Source organism: Miniopterus schreibersii, assembly GCF_964146895.1.
Source record: "Miniopterus schreibersii genome assembly, chromosome: 1".
NCBI lineage: Eukaryota > Metazoa > Chordata > Mammalia > Chiroptera > Miniopteridae > Miniopterus > Miniopterus schreibersii.
In genome coordinates this window covers 27843828-27868000 of record NC_138101.1, presented here as the reverse complement: position 1 = coordinate 27868000, position 24173 = coordinate 27843828, and the positions used below count along the sequence as shown (strand labels likewise).

Sequence of the window (24173 nt, the reverse complement as noted above, 5' to 3'; positions counted from 1 at the left end):
AGTGGGACCATGCATCCTCTAAAGGAAAAAGGAATTTTTAAAAAGAGGGAAGCAGATATTTTCTGTAAGAAAATCAAAAAGATACAGCTGCAGTGTAATGTTCTAATATTCAGCTCTTCCTTGAGTGGACCTATGCCAGGGGCAGTGATCTGAAACTAGAAACAAGGCAATGGCTGGAAAATATGACAGGCTGTAAGGCAATTAGAAACACCATCACAGTGATTTTCATAAGCAAAAGAAAGGTACATGGTCTCCATCATCAACAAATTTGTAGGAGGAATATGGGGGCTGCCACCAACTCATAACTCTACAGCCTGAGTGAAGATCCAAAGCTAACCTTTCCTGAGTGTACACGATATGCCAGGTAGTGTCCTTAAGTACTTTATTTGAATGGTCTCAATGAACTTTCTATAGCCCTAGGAAGTAGGTGTTGATATTTCCCTCATTTTACAGAGAAGAAACTAAGGAACAGAAAAATTAGGTAACGTGCCCAGATTATACAGCTAATCAGTGGTGGAGCCAGGAATGGACCCCAGATAGCTTAACACCAGAGCCTCTGTTTTATTTTTGGGGGGTTTTTTATATCTTTATTGATTTCAGAGAGAGGAAAGGAGAGATGGAAACATCAATGATGAGAGAGTCATTGATCGGCTGCCGAGCCCACAACCCGGGCATGTGCCCTGACCAGGAATCAAACCCCGATCACCTGGATCCTAGGTCGATGCTCAACCTCTGAGCCACGTCAGGCCGGGCAGAGCCCCTGTTCTTAACCACTGGCCTCCTCCCAGATAATCTCCAGCTATATCCTAAGATCTCATAAAATTTCAGTAAAATGTTCCAAATTAATTTAATTTCTTCTAATTTATAAAGGAAATATTTTCCAAGTAAAACTTGGTAAAAACCAAGTGGTCCTAGATGAAAGAGTCTAGAGCAGTCATTTTCAAATGTTAGAGAGCATAAAGAATACTTGGGCGCTTGCTAAATTACAGATTCCTAAGCCCCACCCAGACCTACTGCAGAAAATATCATGGAGTGTGATCCAAGAATCTGCATTTTTAACAGGTGATCTATACACCATACCTCAAGAAACCTGGCCTAAATAATGCAATAAGAACCAATAAAAGCAAACAAACAAACAAAACAATCTGATTTAAAAATGGGCAAACAATCTGAATAAACATTTTCTCAAAGAAGACATACAGATGGTCAACAGGTACATGAAAAGGTGCTCAACATCATTAATCATCAGTGAAATGCAAATCAAAACCACAATGAGATATCACCTCACACCTGTTAGAATGGTTATTATTAAAAAGACAAGAAATAGCCCTGGCCGGTTTGGCTCAGTGGTTGGAGCATAGGCCCTTGGACCCAAGGGTCCTGGGTTCTATTCCAGTCCGGTGCATGTGTCTCTCTCATGCTGATGTTTCTCTCTTTCTCCCTCCCCTTCCACTCTCTCCAAATAGATGATAGATAGATGATAGATGTAGATATAGATATAGAGATATAGATATAGGTATAGGTATAGGTATAGATGATATAGAGAGATAGAGATAGAGATAGAGATAGAGATAGAGATAGAGATAGAGATAGAGATAGAGATAGAGATAGAGATAGAGATAGAGATAGAGATAGAGATAGAGATAGAGATAAATATATATATCTCCTCAGGTGAGGATTTAAAAAAAATTTAAAAAGAAATAAGTTTTGTTGAGGATGTAAAGAAAAGGAAGCCCTTGTGCACTGTTGGTGGGAACATGAAAACAGCCACTATGAAAAACAGTACGGACATTCCTCAAAAAATTAAAAATAGAACTACCATATAATCCAGCAATTCCACCTCTGGGTATTATCTGTAGAAAACAAAAACAAATTCGAAAAGATATATGCACCCCCATGTACACTGCAGCATTATTTACAATAACAAAGATACAGAAACCACGTTAAGTGTCTATTGATGGATGAATGGATAAAGATGTGATATACGTATACAGTGAAATATTACTCAGCCATAAAAAGAATGAAATCTTGCCATTTGCAGCAACATGGATGGACCTTAAGGGCATTATGCCAAGAGATGTAAGACAGACAGAGAAAGACAAATACCATATGATCTCACTTATGTATGGAATCCAAAAAACAAACAAACAAAAACCAAGCTCATAAATACAAAAAACAGATTGGTGGTTGCCAGAGGCATGAGGGATGGGCAAAATGGGTTAAGGAGGTCGAAAGATACAAACTTTCAGTTATAAAATAAATAAGTCAGGAGATTTCATGTACAGCATGGTGACTATAATTAATAATACTACACTGCATATTTGGAAGTTGTTAAAAGAGTAGATCTTAAAAGTTCTCAGCACAAGAAAAAAAAATGCTGTAACTATGTATGGTAGGGGATGTTAACTAGACTTATTGTGGTGGTGATTTTGCAGTACATACAAGAATCATATCATTATGGTGTACACCTGAAACCGATATAAAGTTATATGTCAACTATAACTCAATTAAAATTTTTTAAACAATAAAGAGTAACACACCTTTCTTTTTAAATGTTACAAGACTGGCTCCAGGTACTTATTAATTCTCCCCCATATAAGGAATAAAAATCATACCATCCCCTCTGAATCACATTTGACTGAGAAGGAAGATGACCCCAGGAGAGGGCCCTGTCCTGTAGTATATGGCAGGGCCTGGAAATCGGGTAATATCTGTTGATTTCCCCACCTGGTGTTCTTTTCCCTAAATTGTTCCCAGGAAATAGAGACAAGATCACTTATTTATACTCCCTAGCTTCCGCTCCTATGTCTCTTACTTGCTATCATTAAAAATTTCTCCATCCGCCCCAAATGCAATATCTAGGGGTGGCTCTAAAGTCTGCATTGCAAAGGCAATGCAACAAATCTCCTGGATGAAGTTACTGAGGAGGCAGAAATCAACTTCCGGAGGGAATGAAATCTTGGGATTGATGTTCATGGCTCGAATGACATCCTGAAAAACAAGAAGATGGCATCACCTTGTTACCAACCTGTGACCAGAAGCTCTGACAATCCTAAGGACATTATGACTGATGAACGTGGAAAAAGAAAAATGAATGAAAGCAAGTTAAACTAGAGGAGTGCATGTGCTAAGAGGAGGAGGCCTCATGAACAGGGAAGGAGGAAAGATGGCAGAATACAAATGACACAGGAAAGGCCAGGAGGGGCTCAAAAAACTAAGAAGAAACCAAAACCTCTTAGTATCTTTAATTTATTCCCTCTCCCTCCCTTTATTTAAATTCTGGGCAAGTTATATAATGTGCCAACACAGAACTCTGACTTGTTTGTAATCTATAATAATTATAATAGCTTGCTTTTATTGAGAGTTCACTATGTGCCAGGTCTTGTGCTAAGCAAATGACCTACTTTCTTTCATTTAATCCTCTCGAGAACTCTATGGGGTTGTGATTACTGCTGTTACCACTTAAAGATTAGAAAACTAAAGAACAGAGAGGTTAAGTAAATGTGCAAGGTGACACAGCTAGTAAGTGGCAGAGCCAGGATATAAATCCACACCTCTCTTTCACAAAATCTTAGGCACTATGATGTTCTACCTTCCAATCTTAAGGGCCCATCTAAAGCAGTAATTTTCAACCTTTTGCATCTCATGGCACACAAACTAATTACTAAAATTCTGTGGCACACCAAAAATATATTTTTTGCTGATTTGACAAAAAATATAGGTATAATTTTTATTCATTCACACTGAGCAGCCTATTGTGTTGGCTGTTGTGATTTTGTTATTTGACAATCTAAGGGAAAAGAGCTCAGTGCTCCTGACTAAATAGTAAGCTATTTCATGTTTTAAAAATTATTGTGGCACACCGGTTGAAAATCACTGATCTAAGGAACAGAACTATAAAGTTCAGAATATTTTTCCCCATACAAGGTCTAAGAAAGAAACAGTTAATATTGACGAGTTCTACAAAGTAAATTGAATGCTGCCCGTTTCTGCTCTTCCATTACCTAGAAGCACTGAATGGGTTTCTGAGTTATTAGAATTCAGTGTAGGCATCATTAGCAGCAAACTAGCCCCAGTAAGAGACCCAACACTTACGTTGACACTGCTTTGGGAATCATATAGATCAAGATGACAAATGATATAATCCAAGACGGCATCCTCAAAGTCATCGGACCCCACATAAGACGGTGTCAAAGATTTCCTTACACGGATCTTGAAATGTCTGAAAGCCATTTTGGCTACATGGAATGCTTCCTGCACATAAAAATTGCAGCAAATTTATTTGGTGAGAAGAGGGGGACAAAGAGGTCCAAAGCAAGGAATGAAGAAATTCATCAAAAATGCAATGTCATATGGATCTTCTGACAACTAAACACAGTTCCTCAAAACTATTCTTAATCTAGGAAAAATATATATCTCAAGTTTGAAAAGAACATAATTACATATATGACTATCCACCTTCACTAATTTTAAGACAGTGGACCATTGTTCTGGTAATAGGGAGTATAGGACAGTACAGAAGTTCAAGGAAATAAATCTTCTGTGGTTACATAAATAATTGAAAAATGCTAGCTGATGCTAAGATCCCATGGTAACACCCTATCACACGGGTCAAGAAAAAAGAGAAAATGATTAATTTAGTGTGTGTTATACATAGACACATATTAAGTGTTGGGGTTGTTTCCCGACATATATTAATTTAGCAAATATTTATTAAATGCCTGCTATGTAGTCAGCACTGGGAAAACCTAGTTATACATGAACACATAGCCTATATGCTCACAGAACTTCAAGCAACTCAGTAATCCTCAAACCAAGGACTGGCACATTTGTTTCTGTAAAGAGCCAGATAGTACACATTTTTGGCTTTGCTGGTCATATACTGTCTCTGTCACTTTTTTTTTTAAAAAAACAACCCTTTAAAAATGTAAAACTATTCTTATAATCTTGGCTATCTGTATTTTCTTAGAAATACAGATATGGCCCACAGGTCTTAGTTACCTGACTCCTGGCATAAATTAATAAATATAGGACAAATTTCAGTAGATTTTGAAAATTCTGCTCTTATACCAATGTCCTGTTTTATTTAATATTTAATTGTTCTCTTAATGGACTCAGTATCTCAATATGGTACCAAAGGAACAGACCCATTTGCTTTGGGAATTAAGGAGTATATATGAGGACTTTTTAATCTGCCACACTCAAGTAGCTGATATGTTAGCAGTTTTGGTCACTACCCCTCTGACTTTTCTAAGAATGGATGGAAATCCAATGACAGCCATTAGCAATAGTATATCCACTGGTGTGTCTGTGCCCATTTAGAAGATTCCATGCAAATCAACTAAGTTATATTCCCATTCCAGATTGTCCTACAGTCATAAACGCTTCAACAAATGTCTGGTCAATATCAATATTAATACATATAATAGTTATTTTGACTGTGAAAAATGATTCATCCCAAATACTTGCAACCGAAGGAGGGAGAGAGGGAGGAAGGGAGGGAAAGAGAGAGGGAGGGAGAAAGGGAAGGAGGGGATGCATGGAAATCCCACCCTCTGGCAGGGACCTCAGGATCTACCAGTCCTTTTAAGCTGTCCTGTTCAGTTCACCAAACCGCTGTCTCCCCGCTGTGCCCAAGGGCCTCTGGAGCGCAGCCCGAGTGTCACGTACCACGGTGGCGATGTAGATGATCCGCTGCACGGTCTCGGCGTTGTCGATGCATTGCCGCAGCAGGCACTGCGCGTCCAGCCGGGCCTGGGAATAGGCATCGCCGAACCGGGACAAGAGCGCAGCCTTGCGTGCCGCATTGGACAGCTTGGCGCGATTCGGGGACGGGGACCTGATCTTCACCACTGCGTTGGAGGGGCTGCGGCTGCGGCTGCGGCTGCGGCTGCGGCTGCGACTGCGACTGCGGCTGCGACTACGGCCGTTGGTGTTGCTGCGGCTGGGGCTGCGGCTGGGGCTGCGGCTGCGGCTGCGGCTGTGGCTGCGGCTGCGGCTGCGAGCGGCTGGGCTGGGAGACTGGCTCCTGGTGGGCCTGTTGGTAAGCAAGAATCAGCAGGGAAGCACTCTGATTCACTTTTCTGTCCTTCCTGGACTCCGCTTCTCCCCACCTCAACTGCAAATGACACTCAGGAGCCATGGGCCCCTGCAGGCTGAAAGCGGCTGCCTCCACGACCTTCCCACCAGGTGGGCCATAGGCACTGTCTCCACGCAACCTCAGATGGGACTCAACCATGAAACAAGACTCTGCTTGCATGGTGAGCTGGACCTGATAGAGGATTCTCACGCCCTGAGCACCTCAGTTTATTCTGTAGGCAGCCCTGGGAGTCCGGCATTGATCGCTGGCCACTTTACAGAGGAGGAAAAGTGGAGCTCAGAAGTGTTAACTGGCTGCCCTGGAGTAACACAGCTAGCAACAGCCAGAGTTAAAGAAGTCAGATTTCCTGTATTTCATACCCCAACCTTAGAGCCTCATGGGATAAAATGGGATGAACACTAAACAATGAGAAAGATCTGGGTTGTAGCTCCAGCTCCACTACGTCATAGCAGCAGGAGCAATTGCAATCGTTTCTCCTCTCCAGAGCCTCAGTTTTCACCTACATCATTTTTGCTCTGTTTTGCGGTGGGGGTGGGGGTTGGAAGATCAGGTGAGCTAATACATGGGGAAGTACTTGGTGAATTGGAAAGCACCATATCAGTTAAACATTTATGACTATCTAGTACAACAGAAATTATCAGACTAGCTAGCCCAAAGGCAATGCCCTTCCTGCCCTCCCCCCCCCAAAAAAGAAAGTTTTGTAGAAGAAACTATGGGGCAAAAGGAAGTGTAAAGTGCACCTCTGGGGGGGGGGGCTCATTAATAGCATTTGTCAATTTCCATAGTGCAACAGAAGCTCCAACCATGGCCCATCTCAAGCTATCAATGTGATGTCACTAAACTCGGATTTAGGCAGAAATGCACAGAATATGTTCTTTGGAGCCAGTAAAGCCAGCAGCAGCAAAACACTGAAGGAGTAATTCCTCAAAATGAAAGACTAAGGTGAAATTTAGGGGAATGGGGACCGGGCATGGGAGTGGCTTAATAACTTGAACCAGGGCATGTTATCGGGCTGGGGGTGGAGTAGAAAGACAAGGAAAATGCAACAAATCCAAAGAGAAACGTCCTACTTTGTCTTCACTCAACACTGTGTGAATGACCTGTCTGAACGCCTATCCATCAGTAGAAAGGGAGTTCACAAGAACACTTACCTACACCTCCATCAAACAAAGCTATGGAAAGGGAACACCCTGCAGTGAAATGGCAGTTGGTCCTCCCTGGAGAAAGGACTCTTAGGCCTTAAGAGAACAAGACCCTCATATAATGGAACATTCTTGCAATACGGGCACCACCTCTTGCCTTACAGGCACATTCAAATCTGGTTTCAAGCCAAAGAACTTCCCCTTCTCATATCGCTCAGTCTCACTCCTTAAGTTTCAACATCAGCCCAAAATAAAATAGCATCAATTATTAGCAATCCAGGAGGTGGTTTCTCTCTCTGAAGGGTCCATTAGAGAAAACACTTTACAATTCAAAGCTTCCTATATTGTTGGGGTTTGGGCTCAAGAATGTCATTTTACTTTGTTTCCTAAGCCAGGCTTTTATCACTAATGAAAGGCATTTAAAATATCTGTGAGAATGCATCAGACCTTCCTTGGAGAGCAGATCTTTCAGCACAAAGAACAGCGATCTCATCCTTCAGTGTTCGGAGCTGTTTCTCATAATCGGATATCACATCTGCATCACACCTGTCCCGCTTGTCGCGTTTGTCGCGTTTGTCAGAGCCAGCGCTGCGTTTGTCCGCACTGCGATGTTCCGATCTCCTGAGCTCAGGGGTCTTGGGCTCTGGGGCTCTGGACTCTAAACCGCGCTGCTCTGTCCTACGCACAGAGCTTCTGTGCGCTGAGTTTTTGTGGCGGGACTCCTCCAGCTTTTGAAGGGATTTAAGCCTGAACAGAAAAAAAAAAAAATTTTTAAGTAAAGAAAGAAAAGAGAGGAGGTAAGGGAGGGAGGGATGGAAGCAAAGGTAATAAGCAACAGTTGGCATACTTAAAACAGAGGCTACTCTACCTCGTGGCCATTATTGCATTGGGAAACTCCAATGGAAATCCATAGGAACAAACACAAATTAGCAAAGAGCAGGCTTGCAGGGTCAGGGGGCCACTCCATGTCTGCAGCAGGCATTGGAAAGGGTCCTCTAGCAAAAGCAGAGTGGGCCTGTAGTCATATTGTTCTAGATAGGACTGATTAAACTACACAAAATTCTAGAAGCATTTGACCTCCGGAACCTAGTCCAGAAGCTGGGCAAAGAGATTACCTCTGCAGATGGACTATGGGGAGAAACTACATTGGACACTGACCAACACCTACAACACTGGGTGGAAGTGTGGACCTATGAGAAGAATGGACTACAGAAACAAACGAAGCTTCGGGAATGAAATTGGCAGCCTCGTAAAGATACAAAGAGGCATGGCCGTCATAAAATGGGAGCAAAAGCCGTAAGAGGACATGCTGTGATGAAAATGACAATGGTGTAAGACGGAAAGGGAAGGGGTAAGACTGAGAAAGATGCAGAGAAGCCGAAAAGGCAACAGCAGAATTAAAAGCCGCTCTAGAAACAGTGAAGAAGAGAATCACTGAGCTGTTTGATCAATGCATTTGAGAAGGTAAATCAGATAGGAATGAGAGATTAAAATGATCAGGGGGGTACGAGTGGAAACCAGGACAGTGCTCCAAGCTAAAATTCAGGAGCATTCCTGAAGAAGTCAGAACAACTGGAACATGTGTGAAGGCGACAGAATGGTATTCACATACATATAAATATATATTTACACATATGTATTTTAATACAATTTCCACTTGCTCTTTTTGTGGGGGAAATACCAAAATGAAAATCAAGGAAGGCATATAACTTTAAAGGTGTATAACCTTAGAGGATCTCCTTCTAGAAATTTACCTTTAGAGAATAATCTGAAATTTAAACTAAGAATGGCAACAAAGGTCATCACAATGTTGTTTCCAATGTTGAAAATTGGTATCAAGGTCAATATTAAGAAAACACACAAATGATGGAACATGATGCACCTATTTAAAACTAAGTTCCGCAGTGTGTTTTTTCATTAGTAATTGAGAAAAAACAATGTTAACTGAAAAAATGGGGTCGAAATTTGTAAGCTTATACTTATTTCATAGTCTTAACTCTATTTCTAATGTATGAATTGGAAGAAATGTCAAAAGGTAACAGTATCTGGTCCTGGAATTATGAAAGGGTTTTTCGTTTCCTTTATACTATATTGTAGTTTGAAAATTCTCTCTAGTAGATAGGAATGTTTTTGTAGTAAGAAAAATACATAAAACACTGATAAAAATATTGTTCCCTTTCCTCTTTAATTGTGAACAGATTCTTTCATATTGTAATGGAACACCAAAAAAAGGTAAATTCAAAGATTAATCAGTGGGCTGCAATAATCCTGTCATTTTTTTTTTCCTTACTGCTTTTTTAGCTGATTTATTTCCTCCTCTGCAGCCAAAAGGGATATGGTTGATACGTTCTTGGTTGCTTCAGGAGTCTTTGCAGTGTCAGCCACACTGTAAGAGAAATCAGTAACTAAAGACAGATTTTCCAAAATTGGCAGACTTTCTAAATCAAGGCATAGTTCTCTCTCAGGAACTTTTGGCATACACTATAAATTCGACATAAACAAGATCAAGTTATAAGACATCTGCATTCAGTCAGATGATATTGTAAATATTGTAATGCACTTATATGCAAAAACATGCTAGCATCCTTCCTCAGCGTCAAACACAGAGAAATTATAAAGCTACTACCCCCTAAAAGACTATGTAATAATTATTAATATCAAAATGTAAAGGACAAAGAAACTTGTTCAATTCCTCCTGCTTGCCCTCGTGACTCATCTAATCTAATTACACCAAGTCCTCAGGTTTGCCTAGTTCTTTAAAATCTTCATTTTTCTGCAATATACTACCACCTATTCTGATTACTTGGCACAGAAAAGCTGAATTTCACTTAATTTTCCCAGACTTCCTAAATATAAAAAAATTACTGCCCACCTATAAAGTCCTCCACAATTAACATGTGACTACCAACTATTTTGCGTCTTCCTGCCTCTGACTTCCATCACTTATTAAGCACGAGTTTCCTGAGTTTTCCACAGACCTCAGTCACTGTCAGTTTTAATGACTATCTCCATTGTAGGCAAGTCACGGTAAATGATACCATTTCTTTAAGTCTTTCTGAATTTAAAAGGAAATGGGAATGTGCTGGATGACAATGGATGAAGACCTATGGTTTTCAATTAAGTTGTCCTAGTGCAGTGAGAGATCACGGGTTGGCAAAGGCTTCTTGACTTAGCTGACCCTACTTCCCTGGAACAGCTCTTTCATCACAGGAGTCGTAAGGCTAAGAGGGAGCAACTGCTATCTAAACTCACGCCAGCTGTCCTCGTTCTTCAAATGCAACTCTTTATGCCACCCTTGACTCTTCAAAGTATGTCTCCCCTTCTCTTGAGCTCCTCCAACATGCAGCTCACACTCGCAATCTCATTACAAACACACTGCAAACTACTTGAGGGCAAACATTTTATTGTATTCATCTCTTTATCCCCAGCACCTAAAACAGTGCCTGTCACATAGTAGATTTAAAACAAACAAACAAACAAAAAGCCCTAAAAATGAATGAAAGAAATGTCTAAAGTCTAAAACAAAGCCATAGTAACAATAACTTCACAGTAGGCCTATGGAGGTTGAAAGGAAATTGTGTGATCTAATTCAAATGTGAATGTTATAGGTTTTAATATATATATATATATATATATATATATATATATATATATATATATAATATGGGAATATATATATATATATATGGGAAAATGAACATTTTATCAAGAAAAAACTGTAGAGCCCAGCTGGGCATGGCTCAGTGGTTGAGCATCGACCTAGGATCCAGGAGATCGAGGTTTGATTCCCAGTCAGGGCACATGCCTGGGTTTCGGGCTCCGGGGGCGTGCAGGAGGCAGCTGATCAATGACTCTCTCATCATTGATGTTTCTCTCTCTCTTTCTCTCTCTCTCTCTCCCTTCCTCTCTCTGAAATCAATAAAGATATATTAAAAAACAAAGAGAGAGAAAACTGTAGAAAATTAAAAGGACAAGACAGACTAAGAAATGAAAGAGTATGAACAGGAATAAAGTAGGTTTTTTTCTCTCAAAACATGCCATACACATGTGAGCACATATACATATAAGCAAACACATATGCTAATTTGGAACGCTTGGATCACATACAGGGAGAAGAAAGGGGGGTACATTCATGTACCAAGAATAGTTTTAAGCAGATGAACATTTATTTTAATTTTTTGTTATGGATGCATTCATTCATTGAGCAAATTATTGAGGATTCCCTATATGCCAGGCATGATGCTGGTGATGAAGATAAAACGGTATCCAAACATCAATAAAAGACAGTAACCCTTAAGAGTTTCCAGTCCACCGGATCACAAACATGCAAACAAATGTTTAAAGGTTCCAAACTGTGGAAAGTGCTATTCTTAGGTCAATGTGAAAGGAAATTTGAGGGGAAGAGGAAAGACCTTCTGATGTATAGTGGTCACAAACAGGTTCTGAGAAATTCACATTTAAGTTGAGGCCTGAAGGATAATCCAGAGCCAGCCACGCAAAGAGGCAGCGGAAGAGTTCCGTTTTCCTGAAGGAGCACAGGCAAAGGCCTCAACGTGAAGAAGTAGACAGTAGACTAGGTGAGGGGCGTCTGGCATGACATGAGGGGGAAGTGAGAGGTAGGGATCATGCAGGGCTGTGAGAGCCCTGGGAAGGCTACTCGCAGCTTTTAAGCAGGGTGACGACTTAATACAGTAAAAATATATCTATATTTTCTATATGAGAAATGGCTTGTAGTAGAGCAAGGATGGAAATAGGGAAACCAGTTGGAGCAATGAGTTGAGGCAAGAGGTTTCAGAAGCTTGAACCAAGGCAATAGTAGTATAAGAAGGGACACGTGTGGGGGATGCTTAGGAGGCAGATTCAACTCTATTCTCATTGACTGGATATAGGAAATGCAGAAAAGTGAGACTCCTAACCAGAGTCCGGGCATAAAATCGAGCAGTCTGCTCTTGTCTAGAGTTCTTCAAACCTGGGCAGACCTGTCCCTCTTCAGCACTGTCTTGGAATTTGTGCTTTGGAACTGAGTCACAGCCAAACTGGTCTCCACAAGGTTAGACATGGGAACCTCCTTGGGCGGGTCACTCATTCCACCGCACGAAGCACCCTGGCTTTAGAGACAGGTAGGTAGAGTAAGAGAAGGAGAGAGCTGACTACCACAGAAGGTGGGGAACCTCCTCCATCATTTGTGATGCCTTAAGTGAAAATAGAATATGAACCACAGGCGAGTTCATAACAGAAACAAAACAAAACTAGGAAATTCAGAGAAAAGCACCTGAACAAGCACCTTCCTGTGGGCAACTTTCAAATGGACAGTGGGGGCTGGGGGATATGTATATCGATAAAGAGAACAGGCACAAATGACCAAGCAAACGGGGTGAATGGTATAAGAAAGGGTACATGGGTATTCTCAGTACTATTCTTGCAAATTTTCTGTATTTGAAATTATTTCCAAATAAAAAGTTCTAAAAATGCATGCAGCCATAGTTTCTCAGTCCATGGTGCCCCTTATAGCTAACTACAGAGCCATAGTGACGAGAGGGAAGTAGGAATTCCTGGCTCCTGTTGGTGCTGATAAAAGAAAGAACCAGCAAAATCGTGAAGCAACGAGAGGCAAATGGAGAAACCTGGTCATCAGCAGCACTGGCCAGTAAATGCCCCAGGAGACCTAGCCAGACAAGCCATAACTCAGCACCCACCAGCACAAGACATCAGTGCCCAGTTGGAACTGAGGCCGGCAGGAACCCAGCAGGCAGTACAAGACCAAAGCCCCTCTCCTCCAGCACCAGGAGAGCATGCAAGCACCCCTCTACCCTTAGATGTCAGTCTAAGGAAGGAGGGCAATGAGACCTCCTGAGAGGGCAAACACGGCTCCTAATGGAAGTCTGGACTTGGAATTAACCGAATATTTACACGAAAGGAACTACAATAAACCAGAAAAGAAATGGCATATTTAAGGATCCTCCTCACCCCACTCCAAATCAGCTGACATTAGTTGAAATATGTTGTAGAAATCAGGGGAATTATGCTTTTTGTACCTTCCATTTGCAAACTCTGACTGTTGCAGCTGTAAAACTGCTCATTGATGGTTCCTATTAGAAAAATGAATGGCGGTGTGTGGAGGTGCATGCAAGTACACACAAAGAAAAAGGTCTGGAGTAAAATACACCAAAATATTAACAGGGATGAGATTACAGGTGATTTTCATCTTTAGACTCTTAGCTGTTGCATGCATTTTGAGAAAGAAATTTGTATTTTCTAATCAGGCAAAACGAAATCAGTAGAGATGTTTTGCATAGAAGAAGAGCTCATCGGAGAACAAGGCAGAATGCCACGCTCTATTCCATCACAGTCCGGAACCTGTTATAAAACGAATCCCTTGCTGTCCCATGCGTGTCGGCAATGGGTTGATGCTGTGGGAGGAGAAACCTTATTGATCGGTGGATTTGTGTCAGGTGTGTTGAATGCAGTCTCATACACGTCTGTCTGTCTCCTTCAAGTACACCCCAAAGCTCGCAATTTTCTCTGCAGCGATTCCTTGAGCTGCTACCCTGGTTTTGTACATAGCATGAATCTGATATCTGTTGCTGCCTAGCACTGCTTAACTTTTTAAAATACGTTTTTATATCTAATAGTTATTCCAGAATCTTGAATTGTTCATCATTTAAAAAGTCTGGCCTCTTAGTCTCACCCCCCAGTGAGTACAACTGACAGGTAAATGAGGCCTGCTTCACCTTGCTTTTGCTCCCTTTTAATTTTTCTATTCACCCTCCTTAACCCTTTCCCTCTGCATCTTTTCTTATTTTCCTCTTCCCTAAAAATAGATTTTCGCTTAACAATCTTCCTCTGTTTATAAATATGGGCTAATAAGGGGCCTGTGGAAAAGAAGAAGCTCCAGGAATGGAGCCAAGGAGACCAGGGTCTTAGGGAACATAACATACTATGGAAATCCTGGCCCCAAATTCAAAGACACTGACTCCCAATTCACACACACGCACACTCACACACATCATATTACTTATTAGCAAATGTCTACATTTTACATGATTCTCCTTTGAAACTTAAGAATTAAATGAAGAACAAACAACTCTTTTTGGAAAAAGATAACTTGCATTCCTCTTACTCGTCTTGAACCAGGTTGAGTTGATTGCGAGTTGTGTTCAGCTCAATGTCTAATTGTTGCATGTCCCGATCCCGAACGCCAGGCTCTTTCTGTCTCTCCTTACCAAACGTGTCCTGGAAAGATAGTCAAAAAACAGTCTGAATACATGAAACAACATAGACAGATTGCACAAGTATTATATTGAGCAAAGGAAGTTGAGCACAAAAGAGCACAGAATGTATAGTTCCATTTACTTGAAGTCCTGGCGCAGACAAAATGAACCTGGAATGATAGAAGTCAGAAGAGTGGTTGCCCTGGGGGTGAAGGGACATGCTTGGGAAGTGGCGTAGGAATGCTCTGGAGTGATGGAAATGTTTTATATCTTAATAGGAGTGTGAATTACATGGATATGCATATTTATCAAAATTCATCAACCTATGGATGTCACTGTAGGTAAATTATACCTCAATTTTTTGAAAAAGAGACACTTAAATATCATCCTACATTTCTATATCCACAATAACATGCCTAGGGGATAAAAATCTAAGAAGCATATGAAAATCTCCAGTGGGGAAAATGCTTTCTCCAGGGGGGAAAATGCTTAAAGACAACTAACATCTATGAAGTACTTACCACATGTAAGTTGTTTCTCATGCTGATCACATTTAATTTTCACAATGACCCTATGAGACCAGCAAAAGCATTGTCCCCATTTAGCAAATGCAGACACTTAAGTCATAAAGGTTAGACAACCTATTCAGGACCATTCAAGAGGGACAAGAATTCTGTCCAGAGACCTCCAAGCAGGAATCCTTCAGCCACTACCTCATAAGGCCCCGTTGCTTAGAACAACCTGCTCAACATGCTTTAATTTTGGAAAGAAATTTATGGAGACCCATGTAAATATTTAAAATCAAAGTAACTAATGTTTTGCTTACCCAGCAATAATGATGCCAAGGCCTTAAGCAAGGTATACGCTCTGTTTCCAGTCTGATCTTCCACCGTCAAAACACTGACACTGTCCATGGAAACCACCAAGATCAACCACCAGTCATGCTACCCTTCGTCAGTCTGCCAAAATTGAGCTTTCTTCATACCTTGGAATTTTCCAATTAGTTTTATTTCAGTCTTTCACAATACTGAGCTTTCCCCATCTAATAATCTCTTTCTCTTCTGAGCCCCTGTGGTACCTTGTCTGGGTGAACTACTTTGTCATTTAAAAGTTACTATTTAATGCCTAGTGTGGGCCAAGCAGTGTCCCAGATGTAGATCATCACTAGGTCCTTTTTATAGCTGAGGAAGCCAAGGCTCATTGATTCGCCTGGTCACCACACTAGTAAGTAGGCAGAACTGAGATCCAGGTCCGTCTTAAGAGAAAACTCAATCCACTCTGCCCCATACTACTGTAAATAGAAACTCACCTTTATACCTGTGTCCCAATTCCTAAGTAGAGTTGGGCCCCTCTCTAGGTCAAAGCCATAGCATGTGTTTGAGCTCCCAGTGCCTGACTAGGGTGCTGAAAATCAAGGGAAATCCCTTAGCATCCTTACCTGTAGAGAGGGGACCTTGCTGTCAACAGGTTTTCCCAGGGAAGCAGCAGTAAAGGAGGCCTCCAGCCAAGGCAAAAGGCGTGATTTGATTAGTTCCACACCATCGTTATGTCCTCCTAAAAGAATCCACAAATCAGGTCAGCAAGAGAAACCCAACCGCAGCAACTCAGAGAGCAGAAAAAGAAAAAAAGAAGCGTGTAGGGCTGGATGAGAAAGCACAGGCCATTCTCACCTTCTTGAGCTGTTGCAGTGAGGATTCCGAAGAGTTGTCCCTGCATCTTGGCAACTTGTTCAATGAATTCAAGGCAAAGACTTAGATTTTGATCACACGAGTTTGTCTGCAAAGCCAAAACAGTAGACATCAGTGCAATTCTTCACTCCCACTGCAGGTGGACAGAGGCCTCCCTTTATACCAGGGCCTCCTGGCTCTGGCACGCTCCCAGGGGCAGACCCCGCTGTGTGTTCACCGAAACATAGTCCCTTTCCTCCCGGGCACACAGCTAGAGCACTTTGCCCAGCTTCCCTAGCACTTTGTGGGGCCATGTAACTGAGTTTGGGTCCACGGGATGAGAAGTGACATGTGCCACTTCAGGGTGTGACTCTTCGTCTTCTTTTTCTCTTTCCCCATCTGCCAGCCAATTGCAGAGGTCCCCAAGGGCATAAGGGGTGGTGGGGCTGCAAGATTTGGGAAGCTGCTAATTGAATGCTTACAATGACTGCTACATGATTGAGAAAGTTTATTTGTGTCAAGCCACTGAGGTTTGGGGGTCATTTGAATGCCAATAACCCTGACTCCCTACTCAATGGAATCCTGCAAAAAGTCCTTTCATAAAGTGAATAACCCTTTTTTAACAATACAAATCACTGCTTCCTAACTTACCTGCTTTACTGGTTCTGTCCGCTGCCTAAGTTCAGTACGTACATAAAGAACACTACTTGTTAACAGTAAAAAGGTATTGCTGAGCTGAGGATACGATGGAGAATAAGACAAAAAAGATGAGCTAGGCCACATGGCACTTGCAGATGGGTGGGGGAGACAGGAGAGCAGACAGTTATCCTGCAGTGGAATAAGTCTCACCATAGGGGTGAGCGCAAGGTCTACTCAGGAGCCCATTATCTTGGAAAGTCACAGAAGACTTCCTTCAGAGAGGAAGCGAAATCTAGGCGAGCAGGAATTCGGCAGACTTGGGGGAAGGGGTGGTTCAATGTGCAACATTCTAAGCCGTAAGAGCAGAACATGAAGGAGCCAGGAGGTAGGTCTTCTAGCTATTATCCAGCTTTTGCCATCTCCTTGGTGAACTGCTACTGTTTCCTCATTAGCTAAACCTCTAATGGAGTCTAACACTAAAGGAAAGGACACAACTGTAAGCAACAAACAAATCATGTGGGTGTAAAAATGCAGAGACTGATATATCATCTCAAGCCATAATAAGGCACTAGCAGGGGGCACTGTGAATCCTGAGGTAGGAAACAGGTTGCAAGGAAGATGGAAACTAGAATGAATAGGAAACGTTTAGATGACCTCCTGGCAAGAGTTGACAAGAGAAATGCGTATCTGCATCAAAAAGGAAAGTGGTTGGGACAGGCGGTAAGCTCCCTGGGGACAGGGGCTGTGCCTGCCCTGTTCATTCACTGTTGTATTTCCAGCCCTGCATTCTAGAGTCTCTGTATATTCAAACAGTAAGTATTGGATGGGTGAGTAAACATGAGATGATTCGCTTATTTTGGATTTATTACATGCCTCCTAAGCGCCAGGCACTGTTCATGCTTATATATATAAACTCAGTTAATCCCCACAACAGCACGCTATGAGACAGGAGTACCATTATTAGTATCCCTGTCTTCAGGTGAGAAAACTGGGATGCATAGAGGTTAAATAACTTGCCCAAGATTACTTAGCTAATAAAATGTCAGAACTGAGATCAGAATCCAAGCTGCCTAGTTCCAAATCCCATGCTCTTAACCACTAAACTATACTGACTTGTAGATGGTGATTAGGGCTGGGGGTGAGGGAGGGACTAGATAATGTGACAAAGAGTGAATGGGGAGGGCAGTCAGGGAAGATCTCTCTGAGGAGGAGACCCTGAGCTAAGTTCTGAATCCAGAGACTAGAGAAGGAGTGTGTTGGGCTGTGGGAACAGTAGGGGCAAAGGCCCTGTGGCAGAAAGGAGTTTGGCAACCTTGAGAACCAAGAGTAGGTGCATGTGGCTTCTGCATAGGAGGTCAAAGAAGTTGGGGGGGCCTTGCTGGTCTGGCAAGAAGTTTGGATGGAATGGACTCATCATAACCTAGGGGGAGCTGCTGTTTTACTTTCCATGCCTGGTAAATAGTACCTGGTGACGAGCTCTGTTGTAGCACTTATTTCTGTTGTAGCCATTTGTTTTTCTGGCTCATCCTCTATCCCTTTCTCCTAAGAAGACTATGTGTTTTTAAAAAATGATTTTTCCTTTCTCATGTTTGTATCAATTGCCACTAGTATCCATAGCAGATGGAAGGGCTCAACAATATTTGATGGGTGAATGAATAAATGAATGTCTTCGCATAGTAGTGACGTGATCAGAACATTCGGAGCACACAGCTTACACAGCTATCTCCATTCCTTCTGTTGAACCAGCAGCTCCTTGCCCTTGCTGTTTAATTCCTGCACTCATAACACTGAGCTTAAATTCCCCTACAACCCCGGCTAGATCATGTAATATGCTAAGTGAACACAAAATGGGCATGGGAGTCAAGCAGACCTGAAGGAGTGTCTCAGCTCTGCCACTTGTCACAAGTTCTGTGTGATGCTGCACAGGTTACCTCTCTGAGCCCATTTCCTTTCCAGAAATGAGGATAGATAATGGCTTAGAGAGTGTTAGGAGAATTAAATAAAAAAATACATATTCAGCAACTCAGAGACAGAAGGCATTCAACAATTAGTACCTATGAGGTGACATTCGGTATTGAAAGAATCAGTGGGTTTAGGCATAAGGCAGACCTTGGTTCAAATCTGGTTCTCCACTTATCAGCTGCATTCCCTTAGAAAATAAATTTCAAATATGAGCCTCTGTTTGCTCATATTTAGGAGGTGGTTGATCTCACCAACTAACTTAGGTGCAGAATAGAGGAGATACACAAAAATTAAAAATATTATTGTGGTATTATTACTATATGCTCCTATGCCTTGCCCAGTGCCCAGTACAAACTAGGTGCCCAAAGGAATGTTTGCCAAATGTTTGTATGCACAACTTAAATAAAAGAATATATTGTTAGTTCCTGTTCCCAAGACATGTTACAACACGCTACAACTTCTAACACAAAGCATTGCACAAGAGATTCAAGTTTCAATAGGGTCACATTACCAAACACGTGCTCACACAGGTAAATAAAATAAAGATATTGACAAATTATACTGTTTCCTAATCCCAAAGCACAGACTCTCAAAATTCCTTCATTCATAAATCATTGAGTTCCTATTGTATGTAAGGACTTGGGCTGGCAGCTCAGGACACAGCACCACACTAAAAAAATTTTTTTAAAACAGTTGCCTGGCCCGGCCGGGCGTGGCTCAGCGGTTGAGCACCGACCTAGGATCCAGGCAATCGGGGTTCGATTCCTGGTCAGGGCACATGCCCGGGTTGTGGGCTCGATCAACCACTCTCATCATGGATGTTTCTATCTCTCTGTCCCTCTCCTTTTCTCTCTCTGAAATCAATAAAGATATATTTTAAAAAGAAATAAAAATAAAATTAAAAAAATAAAACAGTTGCCTGGTGCCAATGAGCTCACCAGCGGGGAAGCAGGATGGGGAATGGGAAACATACATGAATAAAACAATTAACTTAGAGTTGATTAAGGGATCTAGGTAGACAGTGAGCTGTCAAAGGGGTAAAACTCACACTGGTAACAGGCGAGGGGTAAGAGGTTAGGGCATTTCAGGAGGAACAGCAGGTAACAAGGCAAGAAACAAGGTATATTATAGGGTAAAATGGAATACAGGGTCCAGGGACCAAATAATGAAGGACTTTGTCACATGGCCTCTGGGCTTCATCCCATCACTGAAAGATTTAACGGAGCAAGTAAAGGAGCATGAGTATGACATGGTCAGATTTGCTTTGCATTTTACAAAAATCAATCTGGCAGAAGCAGACCTGATGAGAGTTTGGATTAGAGAGCCTGCCTGGCAGGAGGGTAGGCAGTTTTAACCATCTGGCTGAGAGACGCTGAGGGCTACGGAGATACCAAGGGTCCCCTAAAGGTCCTTCCCAGCCCTATACCACATCTGGGTCTACCAAGGTCCCACTGATGCTAACTAGCATTAGCTGAGGAGGAAGTTGGGAGGTTTGGAAACAGGTAAGAGGTATAGGGATGATACCGCTTTGTGGACAGATTAAGGGGTCTGCAGGACCTTCAGATGGAGATGTCCAGTCATAGGGCCTAATAATTATTCTGAGACTAGGTAGCAAGAAGGCACTTTTAAAGGTGTGTGTTGGCGGTGGAGGGCAAGGCTGGTTCACGAGAAAGCTGTAGCTGTTCTTTGAGTTCCCATATACCTGTGGAGTTCTGGTTAAAGAGTGAATGGGCTGTTTCCAGATCTTAACTATTGTAGACTGCGCTGCTATGAACATAGGGGAGCATATATTCTTTCTGATTGGTGTTTCAGGATTCTTAGGATATATTCCTAGAAGTGGAATCACTGGGTCAAAAGGCAGCTCCATTTTTAATTTTTTGAGGAATCTCCATACTGTTTTCCATAGTGGTTGCACCAGTCTGCATTCCCACCAGCAGTGTACCAGGGCTCCGCTTTCTCCACACCCTTGCCAGCACGAGTCATTTGTTGATTTGTTGAAGGAGCCATTCGGACAGGTGTGAGGTGATACCTCATTGTGGTTTTAATTTGCATCTCTCTGATGATTAGACGTTGAGCATTTTCTCATGTGTCTTAGCCATCTGTATGTCGTCTTTGGAGAAGTGTCTATTCAGGTCCTTTACCCATTTTTTAATTGGGTTGTTTGTCTTCCTCTTGCTGAGTAGAATGAGTTCTTTGTACACTTTGGAAATCAGCCCCTTATCCAACACATCCTTGGCAAATATGTTTTCTCAGACTGTGGGGTTCCTTTGTATTTTGAGGCTGTTTTCTTTTGCTGTGAAGCAGCTTTAGTTTTGGAAATAGCCCAAGTGCCCATCAGTAGATGATGAGTGGAAAAAAAGCTGTGGGACCTATACACCATGGAATACTACGCAGCTGTAAAGAAGAAGGATCTCGTACCCTTTGGGACAATATGGATGGACCTGGAAAATATTATGCTAAGAGAAATAAGCCAGGCAGAGAAAGACAAACATCACATGATCTCGCTTATATGTGGAATCTAAAGAACTTAATAAGCTGATGAACATAACAGATTCAATGACGTGGAAGCATAGATCAGACTGACGAATGTCAGAGGGATGGAGGAGGGCAGGTGAGTGGAGGGAGAGAGATTAACCAAAGAATTTATATGCATATATGTACAACCCAAGGACACGTACAATGGTGAGGAGAGGGACTGGGGAGGGGAATGGGAAGGGCGGAATGGGTCATTGGGGAGAAAAAGGGACATCTGTAATATTTTAAACAAAAATTTAAAAATTTTTTTAAAGGATGAATGGGAAAGCCTAAGGGACTCAGGACAGCAGCCAATTGCATTTTTCCTGTGGGATTTTAGAAACAAGCTGATGTAGACTCAAAAAACTGAGATCCGAAAAGGAGCTTTATGTATGCTCTAGTCCAGTCCCTCCCATTTAACAGGCTAGGTACTGGGGTCCAGAGAGGTTAAATAAGTGGCCCCAGGTCATTCAGCTAGTTCCACGCAGAACCGGACCTAGAACCTAGGGGTGCTGATTCCGGTCCCCAGCTCTGTCTGCCTCGCAGTTCTACTTCCTATTAAGAGTGGGACTGTCCTATTTAAGACAGACCAAATGTAAAGTAAGTTCCACCTTCCATGCGGGCGAGAGGAACGGGAGCCTGCGTCGGAGTGGGGACTAAAGAGACTTGCAGAGTGCTCTGGGTTTGATGACTGAATATTGGCCTCTTACACGCCCTGGCAAAGGGCCTTCTGAAATCTGCCTTGGTGCTGAAACTGCGCCGACATCCCACTGCTGACCAGCACACCAGTGAAACCCGCAACGCTGACAAGTGACTGGGTAATAAATACTGGGTAACAAATACTGGGCGTGTTTTTATTAAAACCTATTCTGATGCAACCCCGGGGTATCCTCATAGTGGGAGACTTGCGGGGAAACAGGAGAAGGGGTGTAGTAAAAGAAATCACTCGGGATGGCGCCAGGGGGTTGGACTGCTGGCGGAAGGGACGGGAGGGAGCGTGGCGGGCTCGGCCGTCAGCCCCGCGGCAGGCGGCTCTCCAACGTTGCTAGGGCTGCCGGCGTCCTTGGTTACCACGGCAGGAATCGCGCCCCCGACAGCTCGGCGGAGCCCCGCGCGCAACCCAGCGCCGCCCGGCCTCGCGAGAACAAAAGCGCGCCGGCCGCACGTGCCCGCCCTTCCTTGGCCGCGATCCCGGTACGAGGCTGGGTCCCGGTGAGGAGTCGCAGCCGCCGGGGTTTTGCAAAGCGGCCACCCCGCTGCCAGGCCTAAGAAACCGCCCCCGAGGGCTGCGCAAGGAACTAGAGGGCGGGCGAGCCCGGGGGTCCCCCGCGCTGACTCACGTTGTACTCCCTCAGCCAGCGCTCCAGGCTGTCGTGCATCGTTCGTAAATATTCGTTGGAGACCAATTTCCTCAGGTTTTCCGCCATCGCTCGCTTTTCCGCTCGCCCGGCTCTGGGAGATGGACACGTGGACGGGACGAGTCGGTGGCCTCCGCAGGACCGCGGGGTGGTTCGGGGGGAAGGGTGTTATCTTCCTGGGGGGCTCAGAGCGCGGCCGATGTTTCCATCCTCCCCCTCAGGTGGGACCGGGAGGGCTCGGGAAGCCGGGGGGAGGTGCCCTGGGCCGCAGCCGCCGCGCCTCATCCGCCGCCCGGCGCGGTCTCCTGGCTCCCCCGCGGCAGCCGCCGGCCCAGGCCATAAATACCCCGGCGATTATTAAACAAACCTTGACGTGGGCGGGCGGCTGCTAGGGACGCGCGCCGCGGGCGCCGAGGCAACGCGGGTGTCGCCGCCCAGCCCCCGCCGCGCCCTCGGGCCGCCCCCCGCCGCGCGGCCCTCCCGCCTTCCCCCGCGCCTGGGCAACCTCCGGGGCGCGCCATGCTGCTGCCGCTGCTGCTGCTCGTCCTCCTCCTGCTGCTGCTGCTGCTGCTGGCGGCCGAAGGCGCGCGCCCCCCTCGCCACCCAGGCTCGGGGTTGGGCTAGGGGCCGGGGGACGCCGAGACCGCGCGCCCGGGGACGGCGGCGGCGCGCAGGGGGCGGGGGCTCGGGACGCTGGCGGCCTCCCGTCCAGAAAAAGCAAAGGTTCTTTCCGCGTGGAAGTTTTCGGTTAGGAAAGCACGTTTGGCTCCTCGGGCCTTCAGTTCGTCACCTGTAACACCTGGGACTTAGCTGTATGCCGCTTGCTCTAACTAAAATTTCAGTTCTGCCCGCTTCGCTCTTCTGCAGTGTTCCACGGCCCGCTGGGCACCCGGGTGCCCCAAGTCAACAATTTTTAGTTCCAAGATGCTCACAAATTAAAGTTAATCGCTCAGGATTGGACAAGATTGGGTAGTATATTTTTAGCATCGTTGGGCACTTTAAAGTTTCACTTAATTCTGAATTCTCTAATTGAGACGTTGTGAAAGTTCGGACCTGCTTTGGCACTATTTCAAAAGGATGTAGTAAGCAGTGCACCGTCTGAAGTACTTAAGAAATGAAACCATTTCAACCGTGAAGCAGTTAGAAGCCCTTATTTTATACACCAGCAAATGGACTGATTGCAAGTCATCTTTATCTTTTCATTAAAACAGTAGGAGTGGAGCGAGGCCTCAGCTTGCTAAAGAGTTTAATTCAGTTCCATTCCTTAGGTACTTGAAATTATATGAGCATTGCATATGTCCGAGTACCATAAAATTCAGAATTTTCACCACCTCTTGTTTTTATTCCTCTTAATTACAGTGGTTTTACTGTCCTTTAATAAAAAAAAATGAGAGGCTCATTTCTGGGACCTGTGTTCCTACCGTTTTCTGTAGACCACAAAATAAGGGCTGTAAGGGTACATAGCACATGTCATTTTATCACAGTAGAATAATTACTAAAGTTAAAAAAAAGTCGCAAACATCCTATTAAGTATTTATCAGCCCGGCCAGCGTGGCCCAGGGGCTGAGCATCGGCCTGTG

At 43.6% G+C, this 24173-nt stretch overlaps 1 protein-coding gene across 5 annotated transcripts in view; it reads right to left on the bottom strand.

Annotated features, from left to right (window-relative positions):
- The window catches only part of SPATA18 (spermatogenesis associated 18), a 31522-nt gene extending 8475 nt beyond the window's left edge, over positions 1-23047 (bottom strand). The window contains exons 1-9 of one of the 5 annotated variants that reach the window (XR_014000139.1): positions 22576-22909; positions 16124-16229; positions 15892-16007; positions 14363-14475; positions 9533-9628; positions 7690-7989; positions 5671-6037; positions 4096-4254; positions 2816-2991 (exon numbers count right to left, since the gene is read on the bottom strand). Coding sequence is in view for 4 of the 5 variants with exons in the window: in XM_081156318.1 (XP_081012444.1) it covers positions 2816-2991; positions 4096-4254; positions 5671-6037; positions 7690-7989; positions 9533-9628; positions 14363-14475; positions 15892-16007; positions 16124-16229; positions 22576-22662 (1520 nt within the window). In the remaining variant the exon portion in view is untranslated. Of the gene's footprint in view, positions 1-2815; positions 2992-4095; positions 4255-5670; positions 6038-7689; positions 7990-9532; positions 9629-14362; positions 14476-15891; positions 16008-16123; positions 16230-22575 lie in introns of all 5 variants that reach the window. The other 4 variants (XM_081156318.1, XM_081156317.1, XM_081156320.1 and 1 more) reach the window with 4 other exon arrangements.
- Positions 23048-24173: the final 1126 nt, after the last annotated feature.